At 42.2% G+C, this 27244-nt stretch overlaps 1 protein-coding gene across 1 annotated transcript; it reads left to right on the top strand.

The window, feature by feature from the left end:
- On the top strand, positions 1 to 22275 carry LOC130482128 (protein-glutamine gamma-glutamyltransferase 5-like). The gene is made up of 12 exons (XM_056854942.1): positions 1 to 7; positions 4255 to 4434; positions 6060 to 6302; positions 8132 to 8250; positions 10965 to 11082; positions 13305 to 13437; positions 15987 to 16090; positions 18013 to 18255; positions 18370 to 18696; positions 19670 to 19830; positions 21242 to 21375; positions 22098 to 22275. The coding sequence occupies exons 1-12, from the start codon at positions 1 to 3 to the stop codon at positions 22273 to 22275; spliced, it is 1947 nt and encodes a 648-aa protein (XP_056710920.1).
- Positions 22276 to 27244: the final 4969 nt, after the last annotated feature.

Raw genomic sequence — 27244 nt, 5'->3', positions numbered from 1 at the left:
ATGGAAGGTAAGTCCTTTGAAGCTTTCCCGTTAATACCTGAACTTAAGCAGTTGCTTTTCCACATTGGCCTTGTAATACTGGCATACCGCTATATTTGTAATGTTAATAGGAACACAGCAGCAGTATGCTTAATAGACTGTGTACAATTGTGTTGATGCTTCAAGTCATTGTAAGTGGCAGAGGCAAAGGAACATCAGAATGATTATTAAGAGTTAGGCTTATGCTGTAGCTAACTAGGTGCACAAGATAAGTTAAAAAAGTGGACAACAAAAATATCCACATTTGGATGTACTGTTGGGAGTGCCTCACTTCTCTGAGTGGTGAGAAATCCCAGGGGTTAGTGTTTACCTGAATTGGTTTCCTTTGGAGGAAAAGAACTCTAGAGTCCTATGTAGTAATTGCTTTATTTACAAACGTACAGGTAGAGCAGAGGTGGAGAGAAAGAGCTACTTCTCCCCCAGGTGCTTTAGCCAATGCACAGCAGTGGCCCTCTGCTTCTCCATCTCTTTCAGCATTTCAACACTATATTTTGTTTTCAGATGGGCACCCATCTGCTTCCTCCCTACTAGATAGGAGGTCCATAGGCTTGCCACCAGCAGGAGCTTCACGGGACCGTGGTGTTAGCGCACAATGTGCACGCGCACCTGGCACTGCGTGCAACGCGCCTACGTCACTTCTGGTTTAATCCCGGTGGCAGCCCGGTGGATGGGTGGTAGTTTACCCACCACCACCGGGCAATTGGCAACCCTAGAGGCCCACCTCTTCCAGCCTTGAACAAAATCACTTTCTGATGCTTAAGGCTCGTCATCGATGGTCTCCGTATTGCCGAAGAACTCTAGCCTACTCTTTTAACCCTAGGGGTTAAAGAGGCTGGCTTCTCCACGACAGAAAGTCCCAGAACCCAAACTGGCTACTAACTCAAGAGGAGGGGGTAGTGACCAGTAGATAGAGAAGAGGACTGGCTCTTAGGGTCTCTGGGCTCTTTTTTCAGCTGTAGGGGAGTAAAATGAGAGGAGTGAATTCAGGCAGGAGTACCAGGAATCCCTTCTATCTTAAGATCCCTGTTAATAAATCAGTTTCATGCCCTGAATATTTAAACCAGGAACTTCCCATGCTATTATTTTTACTTATTGAGGCTAAGGACTGTCACCCACAAGGACTGTTGCCTGTTTTCTTTCACACCTTCCTACCAGATATATCCCCCACATACCATTGAAAAGACATGGGGATTGTTTTCGCTGTTGTGGCTGTCCACCAAAGCTTGCCCTTCTGAAATAGGTTAGCCACCTGGGAATGACGTTTCTCTATTATTCCATTATTATTTTACATATAAGCATTATTTATGTTACTAAAGTATTTTATATATTTAAAAAAGGTGCATTTGGGGTCATTAAGACACCTTACTTTTTCATTTGTCATGGCGGATAGACTGAGACATAGTGATTAGAGGCCAAGCCCTTTATAATACAATTTTTTCCTCATTATACCTGGTATACTTTCTTTGAATGTGGAAGTCACTTCTAGCCATCATGATGATCACCTTCTGCTAGAATGATCTTTGCCTGTTCTCCCTTGAAGGTAAAGGGAGAAAATAAACTGTTTGCTGCTTCATCAAAATGAGATGGCAGTGCACAAGCCCATTCTTTTCTGTGCGTAGCCTAACATTTCACCTTCATTAACACCACTTTTCTGTGCTACACATTTTGCCATGAGAAAGACCAACTGGTTGCTGTGAGCTTTTCGATGGATTCTGTCGCTGTAAGAAATGCTTTAAGCTGTTTCAATGGATTCTGTTTCCATTCGAAATCTGAGCTGTAAGAAACCTCAGGAGCCTGGGGTAAGAGCTGCAAAACAGTGATTAACAGCATGATGGCAATTAAGTCTAAGGGGGCAGGAGAAGGTAACGCGAGCCAGAGGGCTAAAGACAGCACAAAGACTCAGAGACATAGGAGGGGAGCCTGAAAACTATCCCCTTAGGGAAAGCTAGAAGTAGCATGATCCGACAATGGTTAATAAGCAAGAAGATGGCACAAGTTCTGTTCTTTCAATATATACAAGTTGTGTGTGTGTGTGTGTGTGTGTTAAACGAAATATTATATGTCTGTTTTTGGAGAATGAATATGGGGGAGCGATGGGGGCAGGAAAAACCCTCTTTTCTGAAGTTGAATTGGTATAATTAAGAGACTGAAGGCACCACTTTAAGATTTGAAATTGGCTTGTGTCCTGCAGAGCACCACAAATGAGAACATTGCATATGAACATTTGCATTGAAGTCTGATGATTAACCTGCAGTTTAGAAGTGTCATTTTTGTTACCTCGACTGTTTTTTAAGTGCAGATACATGCAGAGCAAGAATCTAGTCTTTCTGTATGTTTACAAAGAGTTGTGAATCTGACATCATGCAATATTGTTAGATCAGAGCTCGCTAAGTAGCTTAATGCCTGATAAGTGTGAAGGTATACACCTTGGGATCCTCATCTTCCTTTCAAGAGTTCTTGATATGTTCATGTGGTAGAGCAAAATCATGCATAAGCTTGAAAAAGTCTTGCTAAGACAGCGCAGAAAAGACACATAGGCAAAAATAGATCCTTCCTTGGAGAATTCACAGCAGTTTTACTGATGCCAATGAGAATTTAGTAGGATGACAGCCAGTGAAAGTGCACGTATGCTGGTGTAGGTTTATCTGCCTTGGGAAGAAGCTGTCCTCATATTTCTTAAAGCAGAGGTCAACGTAGTATTGGATCTCTTCTGACAGTTAAACAATATGTTTTAATGTACTTCAGTAGTTTTCATTAACTGTTTTAAAGACCCTTCCATTGTGTTGAAAATGTTTTAAATTTAAAACCTACTAAACCCCCACAGAAAGTTTCAAAATCTGACTACTTCATATGAAAACGATATAAAACATAATGAAATTCTCTACTTCCTCTAGAACAATTCTCGCCTTGGTGACCAGTAGCTTTTATCTCACCTATAAACAACTAAAGGGCCAACAGAGACATTGTGCTAATAGCCACAAGAACAAAGAAAGAGAAATTCAGGGCGGTCAAACAGGATTTTTTCCCTTTTTGCCACTGCAAAAGCTGAAACTGCATGCTGCGTTCCTTCACAAGTGCATGGGTCGTGATTTACATGTAACAAGAAATCATGGTTTGTCGTTACTGGAAGGAGTCCTGGAGATCTTCAGCTGAAGTGCTCCCTCCTCCCTTGATGTGCAGCTCAATAATGAAAGATTCAGCTTTCTCAGGAAAGCATAGTTGCGGTTGCATCCATCCTATAAATGGTGGCTTATTCTCTTCTCCACAAACAGGATCCAAACCAAGGATAAACCAGAGTGAAAAATTCTGATTTGCTGAGAAAAGACTACACCATGGGTTGGATCCAGCAGAACATTCCCACTGGTTAGGGCTGCCAGCCTCCAGGTACTAGCTGGAGATCTCCTGCTATCACAACTGATGTCCAGCCGCTTTGGAGAAAATGGCCGCTTTGGCAATTGGACTCTATGCCATTGAAGTAAGGTTGGGAGGGTCCCTCTTTGCCACTGGCAGGAGGTTTTTTGGGGCAGAATCTGAGGAGAGCAGGGTTTGGGGAGGGGAAGGACTTCAATGCCATAGAGGCAAATTGCCAAAGCAGCCATTTTCTCCAGGTGAACTGATCTCTGTCGGCTGGAGATCAGTTGTAATAGTGGGAGATCTCCAGCTACTACCTGGAGGTTGGAAACCCTACACTGAAGTCCCTCCCCTCCCCAAACCACGCCCTCCTCAGGCTCCACCCCAAAACCTCCTACTGGTGATGAAGACGCACCTGGCAACCTAACCCCTGATGGGATGAAGGGGTGGTTGCCAATCCTCCCTCCTGCTACAGACTTCCAACTCCCCATTTGTACTGTTCCTGGGGACCCTGTCCGTCTCCCAGAAACAGCATTGGGGCTGCAGAAAAGGAGGCAAGGAAGTTCCAATCTGCTGATGGCAAGGGGTAGGGTATGTGGGGGCATGGAAGGCAAGTATGATGTAAGCACCTGTTGGTCTGGGAGATGGTTTGCACTGGAGAAAGGTTGCATGGGGTGAAAGTGAAGGAACTGCTTCCCCATGGCCACAGCCCATTTAAATTTTCACCCTCCCTCCCAGGGCTCCTTTTTAATGTTAAAGAAAATGGCGGAAGGTCCAAAGACAGCTTTCCCACTTAACATGTAGTTTGGCACTGAGCATCTTGAATGTTTCTTCTTTTCAGTCAATTCCTTTGTTTTCCTGCAGCCCTCGAAGTGAAAAGTGTTGATCTAAACTGCCTTCAGAACTGCAACAACCATCACACACAGTGGTTTGGTACTAATAAACTCATTGTGAGAAGAGGCCAGACCTTTGGTTTCTATTTGCATTTCCAAAACCGGGACTGGGATGATGACAAGGACAAGATCACATTTACAGTGGAGACAGGTAATTCCCATCTATGGTGTTAGATCACGATGGGTAGCCATGTTAGTCTGTCTGTAGCAGTAGAAAAAAGCAAGAGTCCAGTAGCACCTTAAAAGACTAACAAAATTTCTGGCAGGATATGCGCTTTCGCGAGTCACAGCTGCGAAGAAGTGAGCTGTGACTCACAAAAGCTTATACTCTGCCATAAGAACATAACATAAGAATATAAGAACATAAGAAAGGCCATAATGGATCAGAGCAAGGTCCATCAAGTCCAGCAGTCTGTTCACACAGTGGCCAACCAGGAGCCTCTAGGAAGCCCACAAACACGACAACTGCAGCAGCATTATCCTGCCTGTGTTCCAAAGCATCTAATATAATAGGCATGCTCCTCTGATCTGGAGAGAATAGGTATGCATCATGACTAGTAACCATTTTTACTAGTAGCCATGAATACCCCTCTCCTCCATGAACATGTCCACTCCTCTCTTAAAGCCTTCCAGGGTGGCAGCCATCACCACATCCTGGGGCAGGGAGTTCCACAATTTAACTATGCCAGAAATTTTGTTAGTCTTTAAGGTGCTACTGGACTCTTGCTCTTTTCTATGTATATGTTTTGTTGAGTCAGCAGATGGATTTCTTCAATTACTAGTGGAACCAGGGCCTTTAAAATGTAACATTCGGTGCATCACTTCCTTAATATGTATGCACATTAATACCTATATATCCTTTTATGCATAGATGATCATTGTGCAGGTTTGTATTTTATTTTCTGAGCAGTTATCCGTTCCTGTCAGCCATGTGTTTGTGTGATATCAGAGGAGGGCACTCGTAGAAGACTACGCACTGACATCCGCTTTTGTGGTTTCCCATGAATTCTTTCTCCAAAACTAGACTGCTCATATAGATAGATCCTAAGCTTGTTTACTCAGAAATAAGCAGCCTTTCTACCAAGGACTGTACCCTAAATCTGTCCCTCTTTCTTTAATATTAATCATCTGTAAATAGGGTTGCCAGCCTCTGGGTACTAACTGGAGATCTCCTGCTATTACAACTGATCTTCAGCCGATAGAGATCAGTTCCCCTGGAGAAAATGGCCACTTGGCATTGGACTCTATGGCATTGAAGTCCCTCCCCTCCCCAAACCACACCCTCCTCAGGCTTCGCCCCAAAAGCCTCCTGCCAGTGGCAAAGAGAGACATGGCAACCCTACCTGTAAATCATTTTTCTTCTTTCTTAAGAAACAGCTCTCACCTCTGTGGTCTGGGATTGCCACCAGTGGCTTAGAAAATTTGGGTGGTGCCTGGGGAAGGCAGAGGTTGTGAGGAGGAGGGAGCTTAGCAGGGATGTGATGCCCCAACATTTGTCCTCCAAAGCTGTCATTTCCTCCAGGGAAATTGATGTTTGTAGCCTGGAGAGCAGTTGTGATCCCAGCAGAACTCCAGCCTCCACCTTGATGTTGATAACCCTACTGTTGTCCTATACTATTTGGGGGGGGGGGGGTAGCCAAACGGTCACCTTATTTTTTACACTAGGACATGTTCCTGTACTGTGTCCATTCTAAACCTTTCATTCTAAACCGAGTTTATGCAAAACCTGAAACAATGTTTGCTCATAAGTGATTTAAAAAAATGTTTCGTGAATAGGCATCAAACCTTGTGAGTCTCTTGGGACAAAGAGCACCTTTCCTTTAGGCAGAAGTACAGATCAAAACCTCTGGAGTGCGTGCTACAAACATCAGGAGGAAAAATGCCTCAGTGTCATTCTGCTCTCTCCCGTGAATGCCTGTGTTGGCTGCTACCTTCTGAACATGTGCCTGATATCATGTGATCGCACACATTCCAGGAATCTTGGAGAATTCTATGTCCTTTTCAACCCTTGGTGCTCTGGTAAGAATCAATACAAAATATTACGATGGGATGGCTATAGCTTAGTGAGTGCCTAATACATACATATAGACTCATGAGAAAACATATCGGTATGGTAGGGATGGAAGCCAATTTAATCAGCAAGTTGATTACTATATTCAGGACTTAATTAGGCCCAGGAATATGGGCACCTCACAAACTCATACGCCGAAGCCATAAGTATTTGTTTTGTAATCCTGTTCTTCCTACAAGGAGCTCAAGGCAGCATACGTGTTTTTCCCATCCCCCATTTTATCCATGTGAGGTAGATCTCGGCTGAGAATGGAGAACTGACCCATGGGCATTCAGTGAGTTTCACAGAGGAGATCTGAACCCAGGTCTTCCTGTTCCTAGTCCAACTACTATTCCACTCAGGGTTGCCAACCTCCAGGTACTAGCTGGAGATCTCCTGCAATTACAACTGATCTCCAGCCAGTAGAGATCAGTCCACCTGGAGAAAATGGCCACTTTGGCAGTTGGACTCTATGGCATTGAAGTCCCTCCCCTCCCCAAACCCTGGCCTCCTCAAGCTGCACCCCAAACATCTCCAGGTATTTCCCAACCTGGAGCTCTCAACCCTAATTCCATACTGGCTCTTCATATTAGTATTGCTTAACTGAAGAAGTCTGTTGGGAAAAGTCTCTTCCTGAAATCTTTTCTCCAGACCATTGTTTAAACTGGATTTAAGTAAAATTATAACTTTGTGTGTGTATACAATTTCCATTTGGCACTTATTGATAATTAGATCCTTTCTCATATGTGAATCTGAATTAATTGTTCATATTGCACTCCTCTTAAAGAAAGGAGATCACTATAAGTTGCCTATGATCTGTGAATGACTCAGAAGAAGAGGCAGTCGAAATGGATACTCAAAATGCTTTAATGGCTGATGCAGAATTGATGACCCAAAAGTTGACCCAAGTAACTCTTTTCTTTCTTAACATGGTTGTTTCTTGATAGCTGAAAATACCTGGTCTCTTACGAACATGAAACAACTAAGATATTCTAGGGTTGTGTTTTTTTCATTTTTCATTAAGAATTTTTCAGTTGCTATGTGTTTAAGGAGAAAGTGTGTGTGTGTGTGTGTGTGTGTGAAGTGCCATCAAGTCACTTCCAACTCATGGCAACCCGATGAATCAATGTCCTCCAAAATTTCCTATTCTGTAGACCTCATTAAATTATCCTAGTGCAGGTCAATGTTTATGGATAGGAAATATATATGAGGGGACAATATATATTGTCCCCTCATATATATTTTGCAGGACAATGATTCAGCTCAAACCCAACCCCTTTCTGACTATATATTACTCTTCCTACACACTTGACACTGAGAGACACTGTCCTTCAGTGTTACTCCTCTGAAGATGCCTGCCACAGCTGCTGGCGAAACCTCAGGAAAGAAAATATTAAGACCACGGTCACACAGCCTGGATAACCTACAAGAACCAATAAATGAGGGGCTTACACATGCATATATTTTCTGATTATTCCGACTCACAGTTGAATGTGTGAACAGAAGTGTTATGTTTAATGTAACATGTGTTGTGTGAAAATTGCCTGTGGCCCTTGATCTGTGACAGATACTTCACACATGGAAGCCATCAGTTGATGCTGTAAAATTTGAGTGCAAAAATATGTATGTGTGAACTACCCCTCAGACCTTTCTCTTTGCTTTGGAACTTGTGATCTGCCTATCAATCCTATTTTGCTTTCTCTAATAAACAGTGGAAATAATTTCTACATACTACCATAACTGTTGGTGCATCTTTGATTTCCAAAGCGAAACAAAAATATGTCTTTTACGTTCTCAGATGATACTGTGTATCTAGACAATCAAGCCTACAGAGAAGAGTATATACTAAATGAACATGGGATTGTATTCCAAGGTCTTCCCAAACACATAACATCTCATGCTTGGCATCTTGGACAGGTAAATGCAACATTCTAGGACTTGTGTTTATTACGGATTACTTTGGACTATTATGGTTTACCATTCATTGTACTCTTGACTTCTTTTGTTTAATATCTATATATCTAATTCTGAAGTGTGCCCAGGGTTGGGCCCTTCCCTTTGCTTGCTGATGTCACTGACTGTTGGGCTTAGGATTGCCAACCTCCAGGTACTAGCTGGAGATCTCCTGCTATTACAACTGATCTCAAGCCAATAGAGGTCAGTACACCTGTAGAAAATGGCCGCTTTGGCAACTGGACTCTATGGCATTGAAGTCCCTCCTCTCTCCAAACCCTGCCCTCCTGAGGCTCTGCCCCAAAAACCTCCCGCCAGTGGTGAAGAGGGACCTGGCAACCCTAGTTGGGCTTCAGGCTTGAACTGTGCCAGTGTGATCACCACTTTGGGTGCTGTTGCTGCTGTGTCTGGTCCCTCACTGTGCCATTATGCCACTGAGAGATCCAGGGAGGGCTGCACCTCTGGATAGCCCTGCTCCCTATTTTCTTTATTGTCACCCTTTTACGGATAGTAATTCTATTTTAGTGAATTGTGGTAAAAATGCTGGAGCCATGTGGTACATTAAAATTAATTATATTTCATTTCATCTTAAGCTTGGCCAGGGGCTCACTTGAATGACTAACAGCAGAATTTACAACAGGTCTTTCTGATACAACTCTCTCCCCCTCCCCCCATAGGCTTGCCAGGTCCCTCTTCGCCACCAGTGGGAGGTTTTTGAGACTGAGTCTGAGGAGGGCAGGGTTTGGGGAGGGGAGGGACTTCAATGCCATAGAGTCCAACTGCCAAAGTGGCCATTTTCTCCAGGTGAACTGATCGCTATCGGCTGGAGATCAGTTGTAATAGCATAAGATCTCCACCTAGTACCTGGAGGTTGGCAACCCTACCCCCTGGTATCTTTGGTTATTTGGTTATCTGCAAAAAGATCATACACTCCATGCATCCATTGACGTGGGATCTGACTCATGAAAGCATATACTGAAATAATGTTTAGCCAATCTTTAAGGTGCTGCACAACTCTTGTTTACTTAGGGTTGCCAACCTCCAGGTGGTCACACATATACATAAAGTGCCACTGATGCACTGAATATAATGGTTTATGTGGTTTCCAAAATGTGATTTCCAACAAATGATTCCAGTTATGCAACAAAACATTTATACAAGTTGCAACAATCTATTATTTCAGTTATGCAACAAAACAATTTATACAAGTTGCACCAATCTATTGTTGCAACTTGTATAAATGGTTTTGTTGCATAACTGGAATCATTTGTTGGAAATCATGTTTTGGAAACCACATAAACCATTATATTCAGTGCATCAGTGGCACTTTATGTATACATGTGTTCCAGGTACCACTCCCCTTTTGGTATTGTAACGTCCAGGTGGTGGCTGGAGATTTCCCGCTATTACAACTGATCTCCAGGCGACAGAGATCAGTTCCCCTGGAGAAAATGGCTGTTCTGGCGATTGGATTCAATGGCACTGAAGTCCCTCCCCTCTCCAAACCCTTCCCTCCAAAGACTCCACCCCGAAATGTCCAGGTATTTCCCAACCTGGAGCTGGTAACCCTAGTGTGCACTGTTCCAGGTACTTCCTCACACTTTCCTGTTCATCCTGTTCTGCTGAAGAAAAATCTATTCACAGTATTGTTTTCACATTTGGTATCCATGTGAGTGCTCATAGCTTTGTGTGTTTAGTTCCAGGATGGCATTCTGGATATCTGTCTGAAAATCCTGGACTCAAGCACAAACTATTTGCGTGACCCCGGCATGGACTGCTCCTGTCGTAATGACCCTGCATACATTTGCAGAGTGCTGAACAATATGGTAAAATCTAATTATATTAAAATAGTAGTGACTTTGGTTTTGTGTTCCTCAGCAAAAGGAAGACCTAGTTATATGTTTAAGTTTTATGGTATTATGGATTTGTCTAGAAATTTGGTTTAGACATAGCTTGTTTGTATTATCATCCAGATGCTCTATATTGTGTGCTTGTGGTCCCTACATTAAAGAGGTGACATCTATAGAGATTTCAATTGGAACCATATTCCCTCCTATAACTTCCCTCCTATAACTTTTTTGCTTTTGAACTAACTGGAGGAAATTCTTACAAATTATACTGCTCACCCAAGGAATACTCCTTCCCAAATTTCAGGCTGATAGGAGACTGCATCCCTGTTCTTGACGAAATGAACAGGCTAGAAAGTGTCTGAAGCTTTCTTCCCTTGACATACACAGGGATGAAAATATGCAATGCACTGGGGCCATGCTTTCATCCAAGTTTCAGAACAGAGCCTGTTAATAACCTTGCTAATGTTGAATGAACATGATATAAGACTTTTACTATAATACTAAGCTGTTTAAGTCCATTGAAGACTATGAGCATAAAAGGGTGTAACTCTGCTTAGGATTGTACTGTTAATATGCACCATTACATTTACATGCACATCACTAGAGTACAGATTAATTCTTTCAGGTGTATGCTGATCACATGTATCTTTTAGGATGGGTGCAGTCACTTGTAAGCAAGTAGGAAGTGATGTACAAAGAGTCTGTGACACATTCTACGTCAGTATAGCACTGGTGAGCCCTCTCACATCAGCCTCGTTCTGTTTCCAGATTTGTTGCCATAAGAAGAAAAGCATACTGAAATTTCCACCCAACAATAATTACCTGCAGGGAGTCAGTCCTTTCATGTGGAATGGAAGTGTCCCTATCCTTCGGCAGTGGTATCACAACAAATGCAAACCTGTCAAATATGGGCACTGTGGGACTCTTGCTGCTGTGATGTGTACAGGTACAGAAGATGACGAATGCACCTAAGGGAGAAGATTGTTTTCCCAATCTCAAATTCACATAAGTGTAAGATGGGGGTAGGGGGGAATACATGATGATATCCTGTCATTTCAAATCAAGGAAATATATGAAAAGGTAGACACTCTGAGAAAAAATGTACACTCTGTAATGCCTTAGACATGCATCATCCACTTTTTTCAAGAACAAAGATAACATTAAGCGAAGAAGAAGAAGTTGGTTTTTCTATGCCGACTTTCTCTACCACTTAAGGAAGAATCAAACTGGCTTACAATCACCTTCCCTTCCTCTCCCCACAACAGACACCCTGTGAGGTAGGAAAGGCTGAGAGAGCTCTAAGAGAGCTGAGGTCCCCCAGCTGGCCTCATGTGTAGGAGTGGGGAATCAAACCAGGTTCTCCAGATTAAAGTCCATCGTTCCAAACCACTTCTCTTAACCACTATACTACACCAAAAGCAAAGAATTGAATCCAAAGCAGTGTCAGCAGAGCTCTGCTAAATAAGTGGAACTTTCCCATTTCCTGCCTGCAGCTGCAGCCCATAGACCTTCCCCAAATGTTGCTTCTGGGGGGTGAGGGGTCAAAGGACCTTCAGGAACAGTGTAGGAAACAAAGTGGAATCTTCCGTGGAAGAGGGAATCAGCAAAGGTGGTCCCCCTCTTCTATTAGAGGAGTGTTGGATCTAACCCAAAGTGTGCGGTTCAAAAATGTAACAAATAACGAAACATAATCTAGACTTAAAGTGATAAAAGATATTTGGATGTATGGATGCATGCAGTTTTTCGTATGGACGGGTCTTCCTATCATGTACACAAGTTTGAAAGCCTGGGGCTATCTGGAGTGGCATGTTACTTTAAGAACTGGAATGGAGTTATTTGTATGAGTTGCCCCTCATATGCACTAAAATTTCTGAACTTTGACACAATAAGGACAGTTTGAAGCTGGTCTTTGAAGCAGGAAACCAGGATCACCCTACTATGAAGAAAAACTTCAGATGGAGGGCACTCTTGAAGAACAGCATGTTATCAGCTACCTACTATTACAAGGATTGAGAGGGATTTTAATTGGATTATTTGCATCATGCACCAAAATATCTTGGGCTGACCCTGTCTGGAATTATCAAAATTAAAAGCCTATTAGGTCACCAACGTATGTCAGATTAACTCGAGAATAATGTACAAATTGTCTAGAAGCCAAATGAATTCTTGCATTTTTTTTTCATAAAAGAGAAACCCATTAAGTTTCTTTTCTCCGTTTTTGACAAAGCACAAAGCTACTTCTAAACAGAGGGAGGAAAAATATGCCACCCAAATGAAATGTGAATTAAGCACATGAATGAAAATTTACATAATTTATTCCCAATCATTGAATTTAACTTTTCCAATTTCACATCCCCCTGATTATATGAAATGAGTTCTGAAGAGTTTTATCACCTGTTCAGTATTTGCAGGCTGCATTTGAGAACTTTCCCTGAAATTGTCTGATTAAGAAAAAAGGCTATAGAGAGTGAAAATGTATAAATGCAGTATAAAGATGGGTGGATCATTGATATAATGTGAAAATTACATTGATGATATATGAAATGTTATTTGGCATTATATCAAAGGATAGTAGACCATACAGAAACGTCTGGTACAGACGTTTATAAAAACACATTAGTTAAGCTACAGCAGCTCATATTTATTCTGACATTTCCTGCCCTGATACTATGAACACATCTGTGATTATATCAAAATACTTGCTTAGTTTGCCTTCCGTTGGCATCACTGCCAGTTGACCGTCAGCTCTGTTGTTGAAAGGGGGGTAGTTTTTGCTGATTTTCCCCTTCTACTGCAGCCCCCCACCTCTCTATAATATTTATCATAGGTCACTGGGAACAGAATGGGGGAGGGGTCAGTAGTAGGGTTGCCAGGTCCCTCTTTGCAACTGGTGGGAGGTTTTTGGGGTGGAGCCTGAGGAGGGCAGGGTTTGGGGAGGGGCTTCAATGCCATAGAGTCCATTTACCAAAGCGGCCATTTTCTCCAGGTGGACTGATCTCTATCGGCTGAAGATCAGTAGTAATAGCAGGAGATCTCCAACTGGTACCTGCAGGTTGGCAGCCCTAGTCAGTAGGCTACTGTAGAGGTCTTGCAGTATTTTGAATCCAACACATCGTATTTTGGTCTTGCATGTTAAATATTCTAAATATACAATTAATTTCATTATAGTGATGCGGTGTTTGGGAATCCCCAGCCGAGTTGTCACAGGCTTCTATTGCCCTTTGAATGCTGTTGACCCCCTCATCATCCAGGAGGTCTTTGATTTCACAGGAAAAACCTTTAATGGCAAAGAACATATCTGGTAAGGACTGAAAGGGAAATGGTTTGTTGCCTTTTATTTAAGAAATAAATCAGAGCAGCCCAATTAGGGGTACCACTTGCCCGTTTCTAGCGGGAAGGCTCCCAACAATCCTCCTTGGTCCTTGCCACTGCTCATATGATGCAATTGCTGGAGTAATTGCTGGCAAAAACAAAAATGATGGAATTCCTCGGATTTCTATGATCATAGAATCATAGAAGCATAGAGTTGGAAGGGGCCATACAGCCCTAGAGCATCACTGACAAGTGCTTGTCCAGCCTCTGCTTAAAGACTGCCAGGTAGATTATTCCACTTTCAAACAACTCTTACTGTAAAAAATGTTTTCCTAATATCCAGCCAGTACCTTTCCTCCTGCAATTTAAACCCATTACTGCGAGTCCTATCCTTCGCTGCCAACAGGAACAGCTGGTTGTCCTGCTCTAAGTGACAGCCCTTCAAATTCTTAAAGAGAGCAATCATGTCCCCACTCAACCTCCTCTTCTCCAGACTAAACATTCCCGACTCCCTCAGTCTTTCCTCATAGGGCTTAGTCTTGATCAAGCCACAAAACCTGTGTGGGCTCCTATAGCATCACCATGATGTGTTGACGTCACTCCCATTTTTTCAGCTGGAAATAATGTCAAGATGTCACAGTGATGCCCTCTCCACCCATCGCTGCCATTGAAGCCTCCTACCACCAGGTCATTAAGGCCTGGCAATCTTAAATCCAATAGATAGATTGTCAAACATTCAGTGCAGTCTTCAGATCACTTTCTTGGGAGTAAGCCCAATTGAATAGATCTCAGTAGTAGCAGCAGAAGAAGAGCTGGGTTTTATACCACAATTTTCTCTACCTTTAAGGAATTTCATACCAGCTTACAATCAACTTCCTTTCCTCTCCCCCCAACTGACACCTTGTGAGGTAGGTGGGGCTGAGAGAGCTCTGAAAAAACTGTGACTAGCCCAAGGTCACCCAGCAGGCTTCATGTGGAGTAGTGGGGAAACCAACGCGGTTCCCCAGATTAGAGTCTGCCATTCATGTGGAAGAGTGGGGAATCAAACCTAGTTCTCCCTATAGAGTCCACCGCTCCTAACCACTACACCATGCTGGTAGAACTGCTTAGGATTGCTTTCATAAAGGCATAGCTTGACCAAGGAGTTTCTACAAGGTACTAAAAAAGCAAATTCTTCACATCTCAGTTTTTAAAAACATTATTTTATGTTTGTGAATTTATCTACTGCTTCAGTCTTGCCTCTCATAGTGGAGCAATAAAGATGATATGTTTTGTTGTTTCCCCCCTTGAGTTATTACACAGCTGGAGTCCCAATGCTGAGTTATAATTCCATAACAGGTTTTGTTACAAAGTATTATCTAATTTTTATATTGGCACTCTATACATGACAGTCAGATGAGATGATACCACTCCTGATCACTTCCATGTGTGACCGGTCCCACCTGGTATACCTGCCCCTCTCAAACAGCACTCACCATACACGAGGGGTATGCATGCATGCATGTATGGCAATGTGCAGAGGGTGGTTTCTTCTTGTTAATTTTGTTAAAACCCAGGAATCAACTGTACAGTCTCAGCCTCTGATCATTAAATTGTATGTATGTAAACCTTAACTGGATTTAAATTTTTAAATTTAATTATCTAGTTATACTTCTACCCCACCCTCAATCCCTGGCCAGAGCTGGGCTCAGGGGAGCTAACAACGTGGCATCGAATACAATAAACCTATAAAATACAATAAAAACATGCAATACAGTACAATATCTCTTAAAAACATCAATAAGATGTAAACAAATGGCACCCAGAAAATGCCACCCCAAGCTCCCTGAAGGAAGAGAAGGACCAGCATATACTTAAAATAGTAATAATAAAGAACTGGAACATGAGAGTCCTGGCTTTCGATCACAGCGTCCCTCTTGCTCTAACCTCTAGACTCCCTCACCTGATTTCCCCCCACCTGACTTAAAATCCCCTCTCCAGCACCCATCCGTCTGGGGCACCCACTATTGTGCTTCTGTTAGTGGCCCCCTCCATCAAACTAAAGGCCCCCATCTTGCACTGGTGGGGGCTACCTCACCCCCTCACTTCCCCATACCCTCCTGATCCACACCCACCTATGTCCCCTCCTCTTGGGAAATTCTGCCCCCCAACCCCCTCCTGGCATCTCAGCCCCCTATCTGGCCAGTGGGAGATCCACTGGGGATCGCCCCCAGATCTGCCCTCTCCACTCCATCCCTCCCCCTGCATTGAGGCTGGTATTAAAAGCAGGACAAGCATGATAGTGTGTGGAAAAGTAAGGCATATTCTAGCACTGCCACCCAGTATTTGCCTCATAGATGGAAATGACAGGGGTTCATTTTGTTCATCCTGGCCAAAGATTCCTATCATAAATCTCTCATTAATTTATCAGGTTTATCCAGAATACTTTTGTACAAGTTTGTATAAAATAGGCGACTTCTCCCTCGTTTAAATTCTATAAAAATATGGTTTGTGTCTAATCACACCCTTATGAAGCATCTGCACTTTTATGTCCTACAGGAGATACCATAGCTGGAATGAATCTTGGATGGCCCGAAAAGACATAAATCAGACTGGGGGTGACTGGCAATACCTGGATCCAACACCGATAGAGACTACTAAAGGTACCGGAAGCTTCCACCCTGATCTAGAGCTAATCCTATACAACAAAGAACTCTGTGTGATATGTGGAAGTAATAAGTGCTCAAGGAAAGTGTACAGTGTGCAGATGTGGTTTAGGGCTTATTGTGATCTTGGAATTAATCCCTATATCTAATAGCCAAGGAATGGCTCCTGTGTGGATAAGGAAATACACTCAACAGCCATGGATAGCCTTTAGGCTAGGCAGTTTCACGGAAACTCAAGTATGGCTTCACTGTGATTCTTCATGGATCAACTTCTAGTGCTTACCCCAATTTCTATTCTCCAGTGGTGGTAAAAAACACATCCACATGTTCGATGCATGTCTGCATATTATCTCTGATGATTCACTTCATTTTTGTGATTATGTATTGGTTTGCGTTCATATAGACATGTAATATGTAGACATGTAACAGACATGCAAAAGGATCTCTGGATCTGCCCAATCACGTTGCTCTGTGCAGGTTTATAAAAGTGCGACAAGTATATTTAGGGCTTTAGTCTCCTACTGCATCAACTGACATTCTAGTTGGTTTAGGGTGAACATTGCAATTGAGGAACTACTGACAGCTTTCCAACAGTAAATTACTAGATTAGGCTTTCACATCGTGGCACAACCTACAAAAGTAATGCAGTACACTAGTCATGTATTGTGACCTACCAGGTACAAAATAACTCACCTAGGTAGGTTCTTACCTTACAGTGCATTCCTGAGAGGGGGAACAAAACTCCTTTGGAGGCGGCATGACCCCTATACCAGCATCCATGCCACTTGCGCCATGCAGACTTGCATGGACGCTGGCATAGGGCCACTTATGCCAGCTCTCCTGGACTGGGGAGGCAGCGTTGCCCTTGGACACAGTGCGGCCTCCCGCCGGTATTCTCCTGGCATCCCAGGAGGCATTCGTGGGGTGTTCTAGGGGGCAGGGGGTGGAGCTGCTGTTAGACAGCTTCCTAACCCTTTTCACACTGGGAATGTCCCCTAATGCAATGGTGTTGCTGCACCACCTTTTTTGTTGGTGCAACATCGCTGTTTTCAATGGGGCCTTTCCCCCCATTTTCAGCTTTTTTCCAATTTTTACCCCTTTTTTCGCCCCACAGTGGCCGTGAAACCTCTGTGGAGGTGCCATGGCGGTGCCACAGTCACACCATCCCTGGCTGCTTTAGCTTTCAGGAATGGGCTGCTAGACTAACAAGATGGCAGTCACATCAGCACTGGTCCTTCCTGTACTGCCAGGATAATGTGAGAAGTTCAATACCAGACAAAATGAATCATTGTTGTGGCTCTCCACGCTGGTCATCATCAGCCTTCCAAATAGTGAATAAAATTTGGCATGACGAAGAGCTGCAGTATTGCCTCCTGCCACTTGGTTGACAGTTTCTCACATTATCCTGGCAGTTTCATGGTGCTTCTACGCCTCTGATTTCTACAGTTTCATTGGCCAGACAAGCAATGAAAATATGAAGCTTCTGGTGGACAACCAAACATGGCTGGCGAACTACATTCAGTTTGGTGTGTGATGTGTTGAGCACTATATTAAGACCCTAGTGTCAGCTCTAGTCCTACGGCAAACCCATAAACAGACTCCAGCAGATGGCAAGTCCACGAAAGCAGTTTTATTGATTAAGCACGACAGGTTACAGAAGTCAATACTCAAGATGTTACTAGTGAAAGGCTAAGGGAAAGCAGTTGGCATATATACAAAGCAATAGGAGATAACCAGTAACCCTACAGAGCTCTACAAAATCTGTTGACTTTGATAGTGGAAAGCAGGATAAACCCCAGTTCTTTGGGCTAAATCCTGAGTATTGTCAAGTCTGTGGTTAAGATAAATGTAAATTCTTAAGGACAACAGGGTCCATTATACAGGATGCTGGTAAATAATAAGCCTTCTTTTAACCCCAGGGTCAGTGTGCAGTGGTCCTATTTGGGTCAAAAGCATTAGAGATGGTGATGTGGATATTGACTCTGATGGTCCTCATGTATTTGGAATGCTAAATGCAAAGAATACTGCCTGGGTCTCTCAAGGCAGAGGTAAGAAGATCAAACTTAACTGTGAAACCTGGCCTTGTGGACAATGTATCAGCACCAAGCGTGTGGGTAGTGATCTACGTGAGGATATCACTGATGCTTACAAGTATGAATTAGGTAATAATAAATTAATTCTACTAAATTAATTCTACTAAAATAAAAGAAGTTTAAATTGTTGGCAATGTAAAAATAAGTCTTTGTTCATAAAGTTTTAATTGTTTTCCCTTCCAGGCTCTACGCAAGAGAAAAAAGCCCTTTATAAAGCCTGTCGAAAAATTAATTCTCGATATCTAAATGCTCCCAATTCTGAGATAGACAAAGATTTAGCGTCCCAAAGAAACAAAAGTCTGAAAGATGTTGGGATTGTAATGAAGTTTAAGGTGGCCAATTGTCCCCTCTATGGTCAAGATGTTCAAATGCACTGGGTGCTGAAAAACTTGTGCAATGAACCCAAAGACAGGAAATTTAACCTTTGTGCTCAGGCAGTGATGTACAATGGATGTTTACTGGACCAGGTCTGGAAAGACAATATTCATGTCACACTCAGCCCAAAGGAAGGTAAGACACATTGAGATCATTGTAATATAAAAGCCCAAATGTATGCTGGAGACCAAAAAATAAAAAAAAGATTGCTAGAATTTAAATGATTTGAATCAGTGGTTTGGAATCACTCTTCTGCTATTTGTTTCATGAGAGAATACTGTTCATAAATATATCAAGTAATCACCGAATCACTTGTTAATGCTAATTGCTTTGATATCATGTGTGAAAACACCCTAATAATTCTCGATTGTGTCAGTTTCCAAAAAAAAAGAAAAAAAAAGCCTTATTGCAGCAATTATGGTGGATGGGATCCATGAACCATGAATGGAATAAGTTCATGCAATGGATCTCTCCCCCACCTGCAGCCTCCTGCGTAAATTGCTCCTGAAGGTCAGATGACCCCTCGGAACAGTGGCCTGTGGGACAGAGGGGGGCTGCAGCAAGAAGGGGACAGAAAATGCTCTTCCCCAGTGAAGTGAAAGCTCTACAGTTTTCATGGGAAAGCTCAGGCAAATGCGGAAGGGATGATTTCTGTCCATTTCTCCTCAAGATGCAGCTGCTGAATTGCATTGCAGTCAGGATACCTGAACCTCAGGAGTGTCTTTTTCAGGCGAGGGGGGCTACAAGGGAGCTGCCATGACTGCGATGAGTTCTGTGAACTCATTCTATTCATGGTTGAATGGATCCCAACCAATGTTAATTTTCCACTGCCCTGAACTGAATGAAAGTGTCACTGATTTAAGCAAATTTGAACAGATTGCATCTTATGTATTGTCTAAAAAGAAGGCACTCTCCCTGTTCTATGGGTGTATCTTTGAAAACTGCTTCCTCGTGATCATTTAGCAATGCACACACCATGATTGCTTACATATGGTTCTATAATTAATGATTAACTCCACAGAGTATAAAAATGATCTAGTTAAACCTTTGTCTGTGAAGGTGGTGACACTAATATATTTGTTTCTCACTCAAAATCTTTCTCTTACAGTAAAGACAATCCTGATTACAATACCATATGACGACTATGGATCTCACCTTTGTGATAATAATATTATGAGGGTGGTAGCTGTCTCAATGCCTGAGTGTAAAGGAGAAGTCATGATGGTGGAGAGGGATGTCATAGTTGATAGCCTACCTGTTAAGATAAAGGTAAAGATCCTCAGGGTGCTTGAAGAGAACCTACAACTGCAGTACAGGTTAACAGAAGCCAAAACCAAAGCAAACTAGATCCCCAATGTGTAGTTCAGCCTTAAAAACAACTGTGGGAGGGCACAAGCAGGAGTGAGACTGTGAAAAAAGGGGGGTTAATCCACAATATTTTCCCAATTGAAAATACTCCCTTCCCCCAGATTCTACTAGGTTTTTAAGGATAAAGTATGTGGAAGAAGATCCAATAGGGTTGCCAACTGGCAGGTAGTAGCAGGTGATCTCCTGCTAATTCAACTGATCTCCAGCCGATAGAGATCAGATCACCTGGAGAAAAATGGCCGCTTTGGCCATTGAGATAGACAAACTCTATGGCATTGAAATCCCTCCCCTCCCCAAACCCCATCCTCTTCAGGCTCCGCCCCCCAAAATCTCCCGCCGGTTGCGAAGAGGGACCTGGCAACCCTAAGATCCAATCATGGGCTGCCACTGTAACATGTAGTTTGGCTGTTTGTTTTTCAGCATATGGGTCAGGTAGGCCTGAAGCAGCTATTTCAGTTTTAACAGGACCATAAAAGGAGTTCTAAAGGTGCATTATGTATTTCATTTTAGTGAATGTTTATGCTAATGAGTATGGCTTGAATCTTAATAACAGAAGAAACGTAATCTCACCCAATTTCCTTCCTCACTGCAGACCACTGTCCCCCATGGTTTCTTGTCTGTGAGCATTAGGGTTGCCAACCTCCAAGTACTAGCTGGAGATCTCCTGCTATTACAACTGATCTCCAGGCGATAGAGATCAGTTCACCTAGAGAAAATGGCCGCTTTGGCAATTGGACTCTATGGCATTGAAGTCCCTCCCCTCCCCAAACCTGTTCTCCCCAGGCTCTGCCCCAAAAACCTCCCATTGGTGGCGAAGAGGGACCTGGAAACCTTAGTGAGCATCCACTATCCCCCAGTAATCTCTTCAGAGGTCATAGTGAGCCGTTGGTGGAATGTCAATAAGACCTGAGGCTTAAATCTTGTTTTTATTTGTGCTTATCTTCAGCCATGGTGGTCTTCTTATTCAGACCGGATCTACATTTTGAAGGGATACAAAAGTACAAATTGATGCCCCCATATATTATATACATGTTTTTCTTTATATAATCGGCTGCTGCCCCCCCCCTTGAGTGCTGCCCAGGGCAGGTGCCCCCCCTGTCCCCCTATATCTGGCCCTTCCTCTTATGCACAGTGTTTTCCTTTGGTACTAGGTGCTATTTAGCTCATTGAAAGACACTGGTCTTCCATGAATGGAATGCTGTGGCAGAGGACTCTTGTGTAATGGAGGACTACCTGATGGCATCCAAGCCCAAGCCTATAGTTTGAGATTTGGGGACAATGTAGAAATAATTGCTTCTTCATGTTGTGCTAGATTTTAGACCATCCCCGGATGAATGCACCATGCTCTGCAGAAGTCATCTTCTCTAATCCACTCAAAGAGGACCTAAAGAACTGCATGCTACATCTGGAAGGCTATGGGCTGATTGGTGAACCAACAGCTACTGAGTAAGTTAAATGGGGAAGATTGGTTTGCAATTTGCACATAGGTCAAGATGATGCATGACTCTTGTTTCTATCTTAACTGTCTCTACCAGGTATGAAATTCCATTCAGAATTTTTTTTTTTAAATCATGTGAGCAATTGCCTTGATGGCCAGAGTCAGGGCTTCTTGAATAGTGGCACTGAATTTATGGAACGCCCTTCCGCTTGAGACTTGCCTGGTGCCTCTGTCTGTCTGTCTGTCTGTCTATCTATCTATCTATCTCTGCTCATACAGCTAAATAAAGGAATAAAATAATGCCTTACTAAGTATTATTCTTCTGGTATTTATTTATTGCCCCTATAAATTTTGCCACAGAGTAACAGAATCATTTATATCTGATAATAGCCACATCCCCTGCATCCTTGTATCTATATGATTTTCTTTTAGGTGCCAGGCCAACACATTTTTGTTCACCCAGGTCTTTAATTGAGGAGTTGATTTTCTAACACTGTTTTAATTTGGAAACTGTTATTTTAAGCTGTCAGTAGTCTGTTTCTATGGTCTGTGTTTTTATGCTGGGTTTTTAACACTGGATTTGAATTAATATTTTTAACAATTTGTTTTTATTATTTTCATTTTGTGAGCTGCCCTGGGCAGAATTCTGGAGCGGCAGCATATTTCCCTCCCAAAATAAATAATAAGTGGTTACATTCATAAATATGTTTCTCCTTTTTCTTTTCTGCAGATTGGGGACACTTTCTGCTAATCATATGGCACAAACTTGTGTGGAGTTTACTCCCTACAGGTATGGCAGACATCAGTTTACAGCCAGTATCAGCTGTGACAAGTTTTGTAACTGCAAAGGATATGCCAGCATGGACATGGGTGATCCACCAACAACCAATGGTGAAGGAGGTGCATAAGCAATGTACATTCCATGAGAGATATTTTATTTGGCATTGTGTTTACATAACAGACAAGTATGTTCAGGTATAGATTTTTAAAGAACTTTTGTTCCACACATTCTTGTTATGGTGGGGAAGAATATGAGTTGAGTACAAGCTAAGACATATATAGTAAATAATTCACATGTGAATTTTGGTCGGCAGAGGAGCTGAGAGGTGCCTAGAGAAAAGAAGCTTGGGGGATTTCAGGGTGCCACGTTAGCTTTGGGATGCTTTGTGTGGGCATTTGTGCATCCCTAATGCCTGCTCAGTTGTACAAGTGTTATTAAAACAATACTAGAAGTCTCCAGTGCTTTCTTTTCAAAGGAAACTGTAAGTGAAAATATTGTCCATGGTTTCCTGCTGCTCAAGGCAGGGAGAATAATAAAAAATATTTTCAGCCAGTAGCTTTTTTTACAGGTCCATGATTGTCCTTTTATTTCTGTTTATCTCACAGTATATCATCTCCACAATTTTGTATTGGGTTCTTATACATCATATTCCTCTCTGTGGTGCACCAGATATAATAGGCCCATGAATAATTTCCTTTCCTTTCTCATCTGATAAAATAAATCCATTTGCTTTTTCTGCATTACAATTAGAAGCTTTGTGGTGTGAAAAATGCCCCTGCCGAGCCATGTTTCAAGTAAAAATTGTGCTGTACCTACACATGTATGACCTCATTTAGAAATTAGAAGCTAGATGCTAGACACACCTGGGGACAATGGAAATCTGAGGAATGTCTATCATAATAAACACAACAAATGTTTCATTCCCGCCAAGATTTTGATTAGGTTGCCCTGATGTAATTAATTAGATTTATTGCAATTTATATTACTTCTGTGGGTTTTCACAGCTAAAATGCTGTTTGCATGAAAGCGTATGGGGTTCAAAACGTATATTGTGATTCATGCTCTTTTTAGTGGTCTTCAAAGCTAGCAAAAAAACACCCCCTGGGACTTTGAACTGTGGATTTTCATTCTCACTCAGTTCTGTGCTAAAATGTTCATTTTTTCTTCATTAAAAGTAAGCACACAGCAGCCAAATAGATACATTTATTATGGCTGTACTGTCTGAGACCATAACAGCCCAATCATAACTATGATTACTCGAAAGTAAGAGTCATTCATTTCAGTGAGATTTACTTTTAAGCAAATAGGCTTAGGATTTCAGCCTGCACTTTTCCCAGTAGAAACACATAACAAGTCATGTCTCAGAGCTGGGATTTATTTTTATAGATCTATACTTTCCTGGAAGGCAATGACAAACCACCTCTGCTATTCTTTTGCTTTGAAAGCCCCTTGCTGGGGTTGCTATAAGTCAGATGCAGAAAAGAGCAACCAAAATGATCAGGGGACTAGAGCAACTGCCCTATGACGAATAGTTAAAATGCTTAAGGCTGTTTAGCTTGGAAAGAAGGCGGTTAAGGGAAGACATATAGAGGTCTATAAAATTATGCATGGTATGGAGAGAGTGGACAAGGAGAAGCTTTTCTCCTTCTCTCATAATGCTAGAATGTGGGGTCATCTGCTGAAGCTGGAGGGTGAGAGATTCAAAACATATAAAAGGAAGTATTTCTTCACACAACGCATAGTTAAATTGTGGAACTCCCTGCCCCAGGATGTGGTGATGGCTGCCAACTTGGAAGGCTTTAAGAGGGTAGTGGACATGTTAATGGAGGAGAGGGCTATCCATGACTACTAGTCAAAATGATACTAGTCATACCTATTATCTCCAGTATCAAAGGAGCATGCCCATTATATTAGGTGCTGTGGAACACAGGTAGGATAATGCTGCTGCAATTGTCTTGTTTGTGGGCTTCCTAGAGGCACCTGGTTGGCCACTGTGTGAACAGACTGCTGGACTTGATGGGTCTTGGCCTGATCCAGCAGGGCTTTTCTTATGTTCGTATGTTCTTATGACGGCACTTTACACACACATACATCATGCCCCACTTAGGGTTCCTGCTGTTATTTCTGCCAGTGTATCAAAATCTAGCTGTAGGGGTGAGTGGGTGTGGGTGTGTGTATGCAACTTTTTTCTCTTTGATCTTTTATAAATAATAAATTTGCAAAGCTGCTTGATTTCTCTTCATTCTGTACCCAGCACTGCCCTATAGTTCTCTTTAGGAGGGATAGTATTTTTGGAATCTAAAATGGAAAATCCCAGCCACATTTTCTCAGACTGTCTCTTACACATAGCTTTCTCTTTCAGTTCAGATTGAATCGAATGATTATACTGCACCTTGACAAGGGAAACATTATACATTTAATGGATTGGTAATTGCTTTTAAACAGTATTCTGTGACATGATATGATATGACGGTTCGCTGGTTCCTTGTAAAATATACATGCCCTACCTTTATCTTCTTTTGAAAAAGAACTCACATCTGGAGTGATCTCTTAAAATATCAAATAACTCAAAAGAAAGTTCAGACTACTGACTGCCAGGTCACACCTCTGTTTCAAGATAGTATTAGGCCTTCACATGTTTTAATAATAAGTTCTTTTGACTGACTAGGGAGGGACATCTTGGAAAGCATAAGCAACACTTATATGCCATTCCATTAGGGTTGCCAGATCCCTCTTCACTACCGGAGGGAGGTTTTGGGGGGTGGAGCCTGAGGAGGACAGGGTTTGGAGAGGGGACTTCAATGCCATAGAGTCCAATTGCCAAAGCGGCCATTTTTTCCAGGTGAACTGATCTCTATTTGCTGGAGATCAGCTGTAATAACAGGAGATCTCCAGCTACAACCTGGAGGTTGGCAATCCTACATTCCATACATTGTATTCCTGAATGCAACGGAGTTGATAAGTTAGGGTGTGAAATGCCTTGAATTTGTAGTAATGGAGAAGAGGAGAACAATACAAGTAACTTTGGGTCCCCATTGAGGAGAAAGACAGGATATAATTGAAGTAAATAGATTAATTAATTAACCTGGCTTGGCTTCAACTACCCCATGCATAAAAATAGTGTTTGGGAGTACTTAATCTCAGCAATAAACATTGTGACCACTTCTGACAGATCACAAATTCCAATATGAATCCCACTTTCAGTTTTCATGCTGTCTCCACCCAGATTTTTAGGTAATGCCAATGTTTCAACCAAGGAAAGGAACCTCCCTCAGAACATTCATAAGTGGTCAAAGGAACTGGCGTTAACTACAAAATAGTCAAGGTTATCATGCCCTTTCAAAAGAAGACGCAGTTAAGTAATACAAATAATTTATATGTAATGTATTACTTAGAAAGTCCCTAATCATTTAGAAGAACAAAACAACCAAAAGCTTGTATATATATCACTGTTCCTCTGATTTAGAAATCAACACTGTTTAATCAAAAGGATTTTCTAGTAAAAATGACCAGAACAACCTTTTCAAAGTCTGGTAGAGAATCATATGTTTAAAGGTATCAGAAATAACTAGTGTAGAGACAGAGGTGATTGGCATAATCCTTGTCCTCCTGACACTACTTCTTCAATAACCCTGATAGGGTTGTCCATATTGATAAACCCAAACTGAAAATAAACCCAAAATTAGCCGTTTCGGCAATATTCAGGCTTTGGTTTTTCCAAAACGCCCAAACCTCTGGGTCTGCCTGAAGCTAAATACGCAACCCCTGAAAAAAGCCAAATAGATATTAGGCTTTTTAGGTTTCAGCTATTCGCATTCTGCGGAGTCTCCATGTTGTGGCCCTTGTTGCATTTAAAGGAGAGCTATCTCCTTATTTCGTAATCCTGGTCCCTGGCAGGTTTCCAGGGAAGCATGAGGGAGGGAGCAGGAGGGAGGTCAACCCATACCCCTAGATCTTGTTCACACAGTGCTACCCAGAAGTGTATTCCCCATCCAGTATGTGTGTCCCTCATTTTTGTAACCCAGATGAAGTACTCGGCACTTATCCTTTTGCATCTTGTTCACATCCGCCCACTTTTCCATTGTGTTCAGATCTTGTTGAATTCTATCTTTATCTCCTGGTGTGTTCGCTGCTCCTCCCAATTTGTTGTCATCTGTAAGCTTAATGAGTAGTCCCTCCATACCCTCACCAGACACTGGAAACGTGTTCTTAAACTTTGTGATTATACTGGCCAGAATTGTCATTTAATGGAGTCCACAAGCAGATCTCCTGAAACAAATTTGCACAGAGAAACTGTGGGTGCACAGCAGAATATGCAAAGATTTGGCTAGAAGCTTGCAACACAGAAGTAATGGATCAGAGAAAGAATTTATTCGGATCCCATTCTCTTTAATCTGGTTTTTCAAAATTCACTTTGGTTTAGAAAAACAACTTTGGTCCAACCTAAGCAAAGAAGAATCTGGTAGACTGAAGAAGCAGGACAACCCTGCTTTTTGTAAAACAATGCACTAGCAAAAGCAATTTTTCAGTAACAATCTTGTAACTATTCTGTTAGCTCCTTCTCTTCAATAATGCATCACATGTGTAAATAATTGTCAGTAGTCTGCACACATCTTTCTTAAGCATTTCTAACCCATATCCTCTAGTATCTTATTACCTTAGTAAATGTTTCAGAGGAATGAGATACTTAAATCGTGATGTGAAAAGAGGTCATTGATGTCCCCGAGGCTTCTATGTGCAGGGCGCTAATGAAGGTGCGACAATACTCCAGAGCCAGGCTTGTTATCCTGTCTTCTGCAGAAAACAAACTGTCTGTTGTGAAGTTAACCTTCCTCCCCACCTGAACAAGCAGGTTATAGGTTGCCGCATGAGCAAATATTGGCTTTTCTGTTCTAGAAATCAGTAGCTCCTAGAAATCCGTAGCTCAGAGTCCTTGGGGCCCATTCACACTGCCAAAAGTGGCAGTGATTGCAAACTGCAAGTAAATTTCCCCATACTTCATCACCATTTGGGGAGGGACTGTGGCTTAGTGGCAGAGAATTTGCTTTGCATCTAGAAGGTTCCAGGTTCAATCCCCAGCATCTCCGGTTAAGAAG

Source organism: Euleptes europaea, chromosome 8 (assembly GCF_029931775.1).
Source record: "Euleptes europaea isolate rEulEur1 chromosome 8, rEulEur1.hap1, whole genome shotgun sequence".
NCBI classification, from domain to species: Eukaryota; Metazoa; Chordata; class Lepidosauria; order Squamata; family Sphaerodactylidae; genus Euleptes; species Euleptes europaea.
The sequence above is the reverse complement of the archived record's forward strand: the minus strand, read 5'-3'. Positions and strand labels throughout refer to the sequence as shown.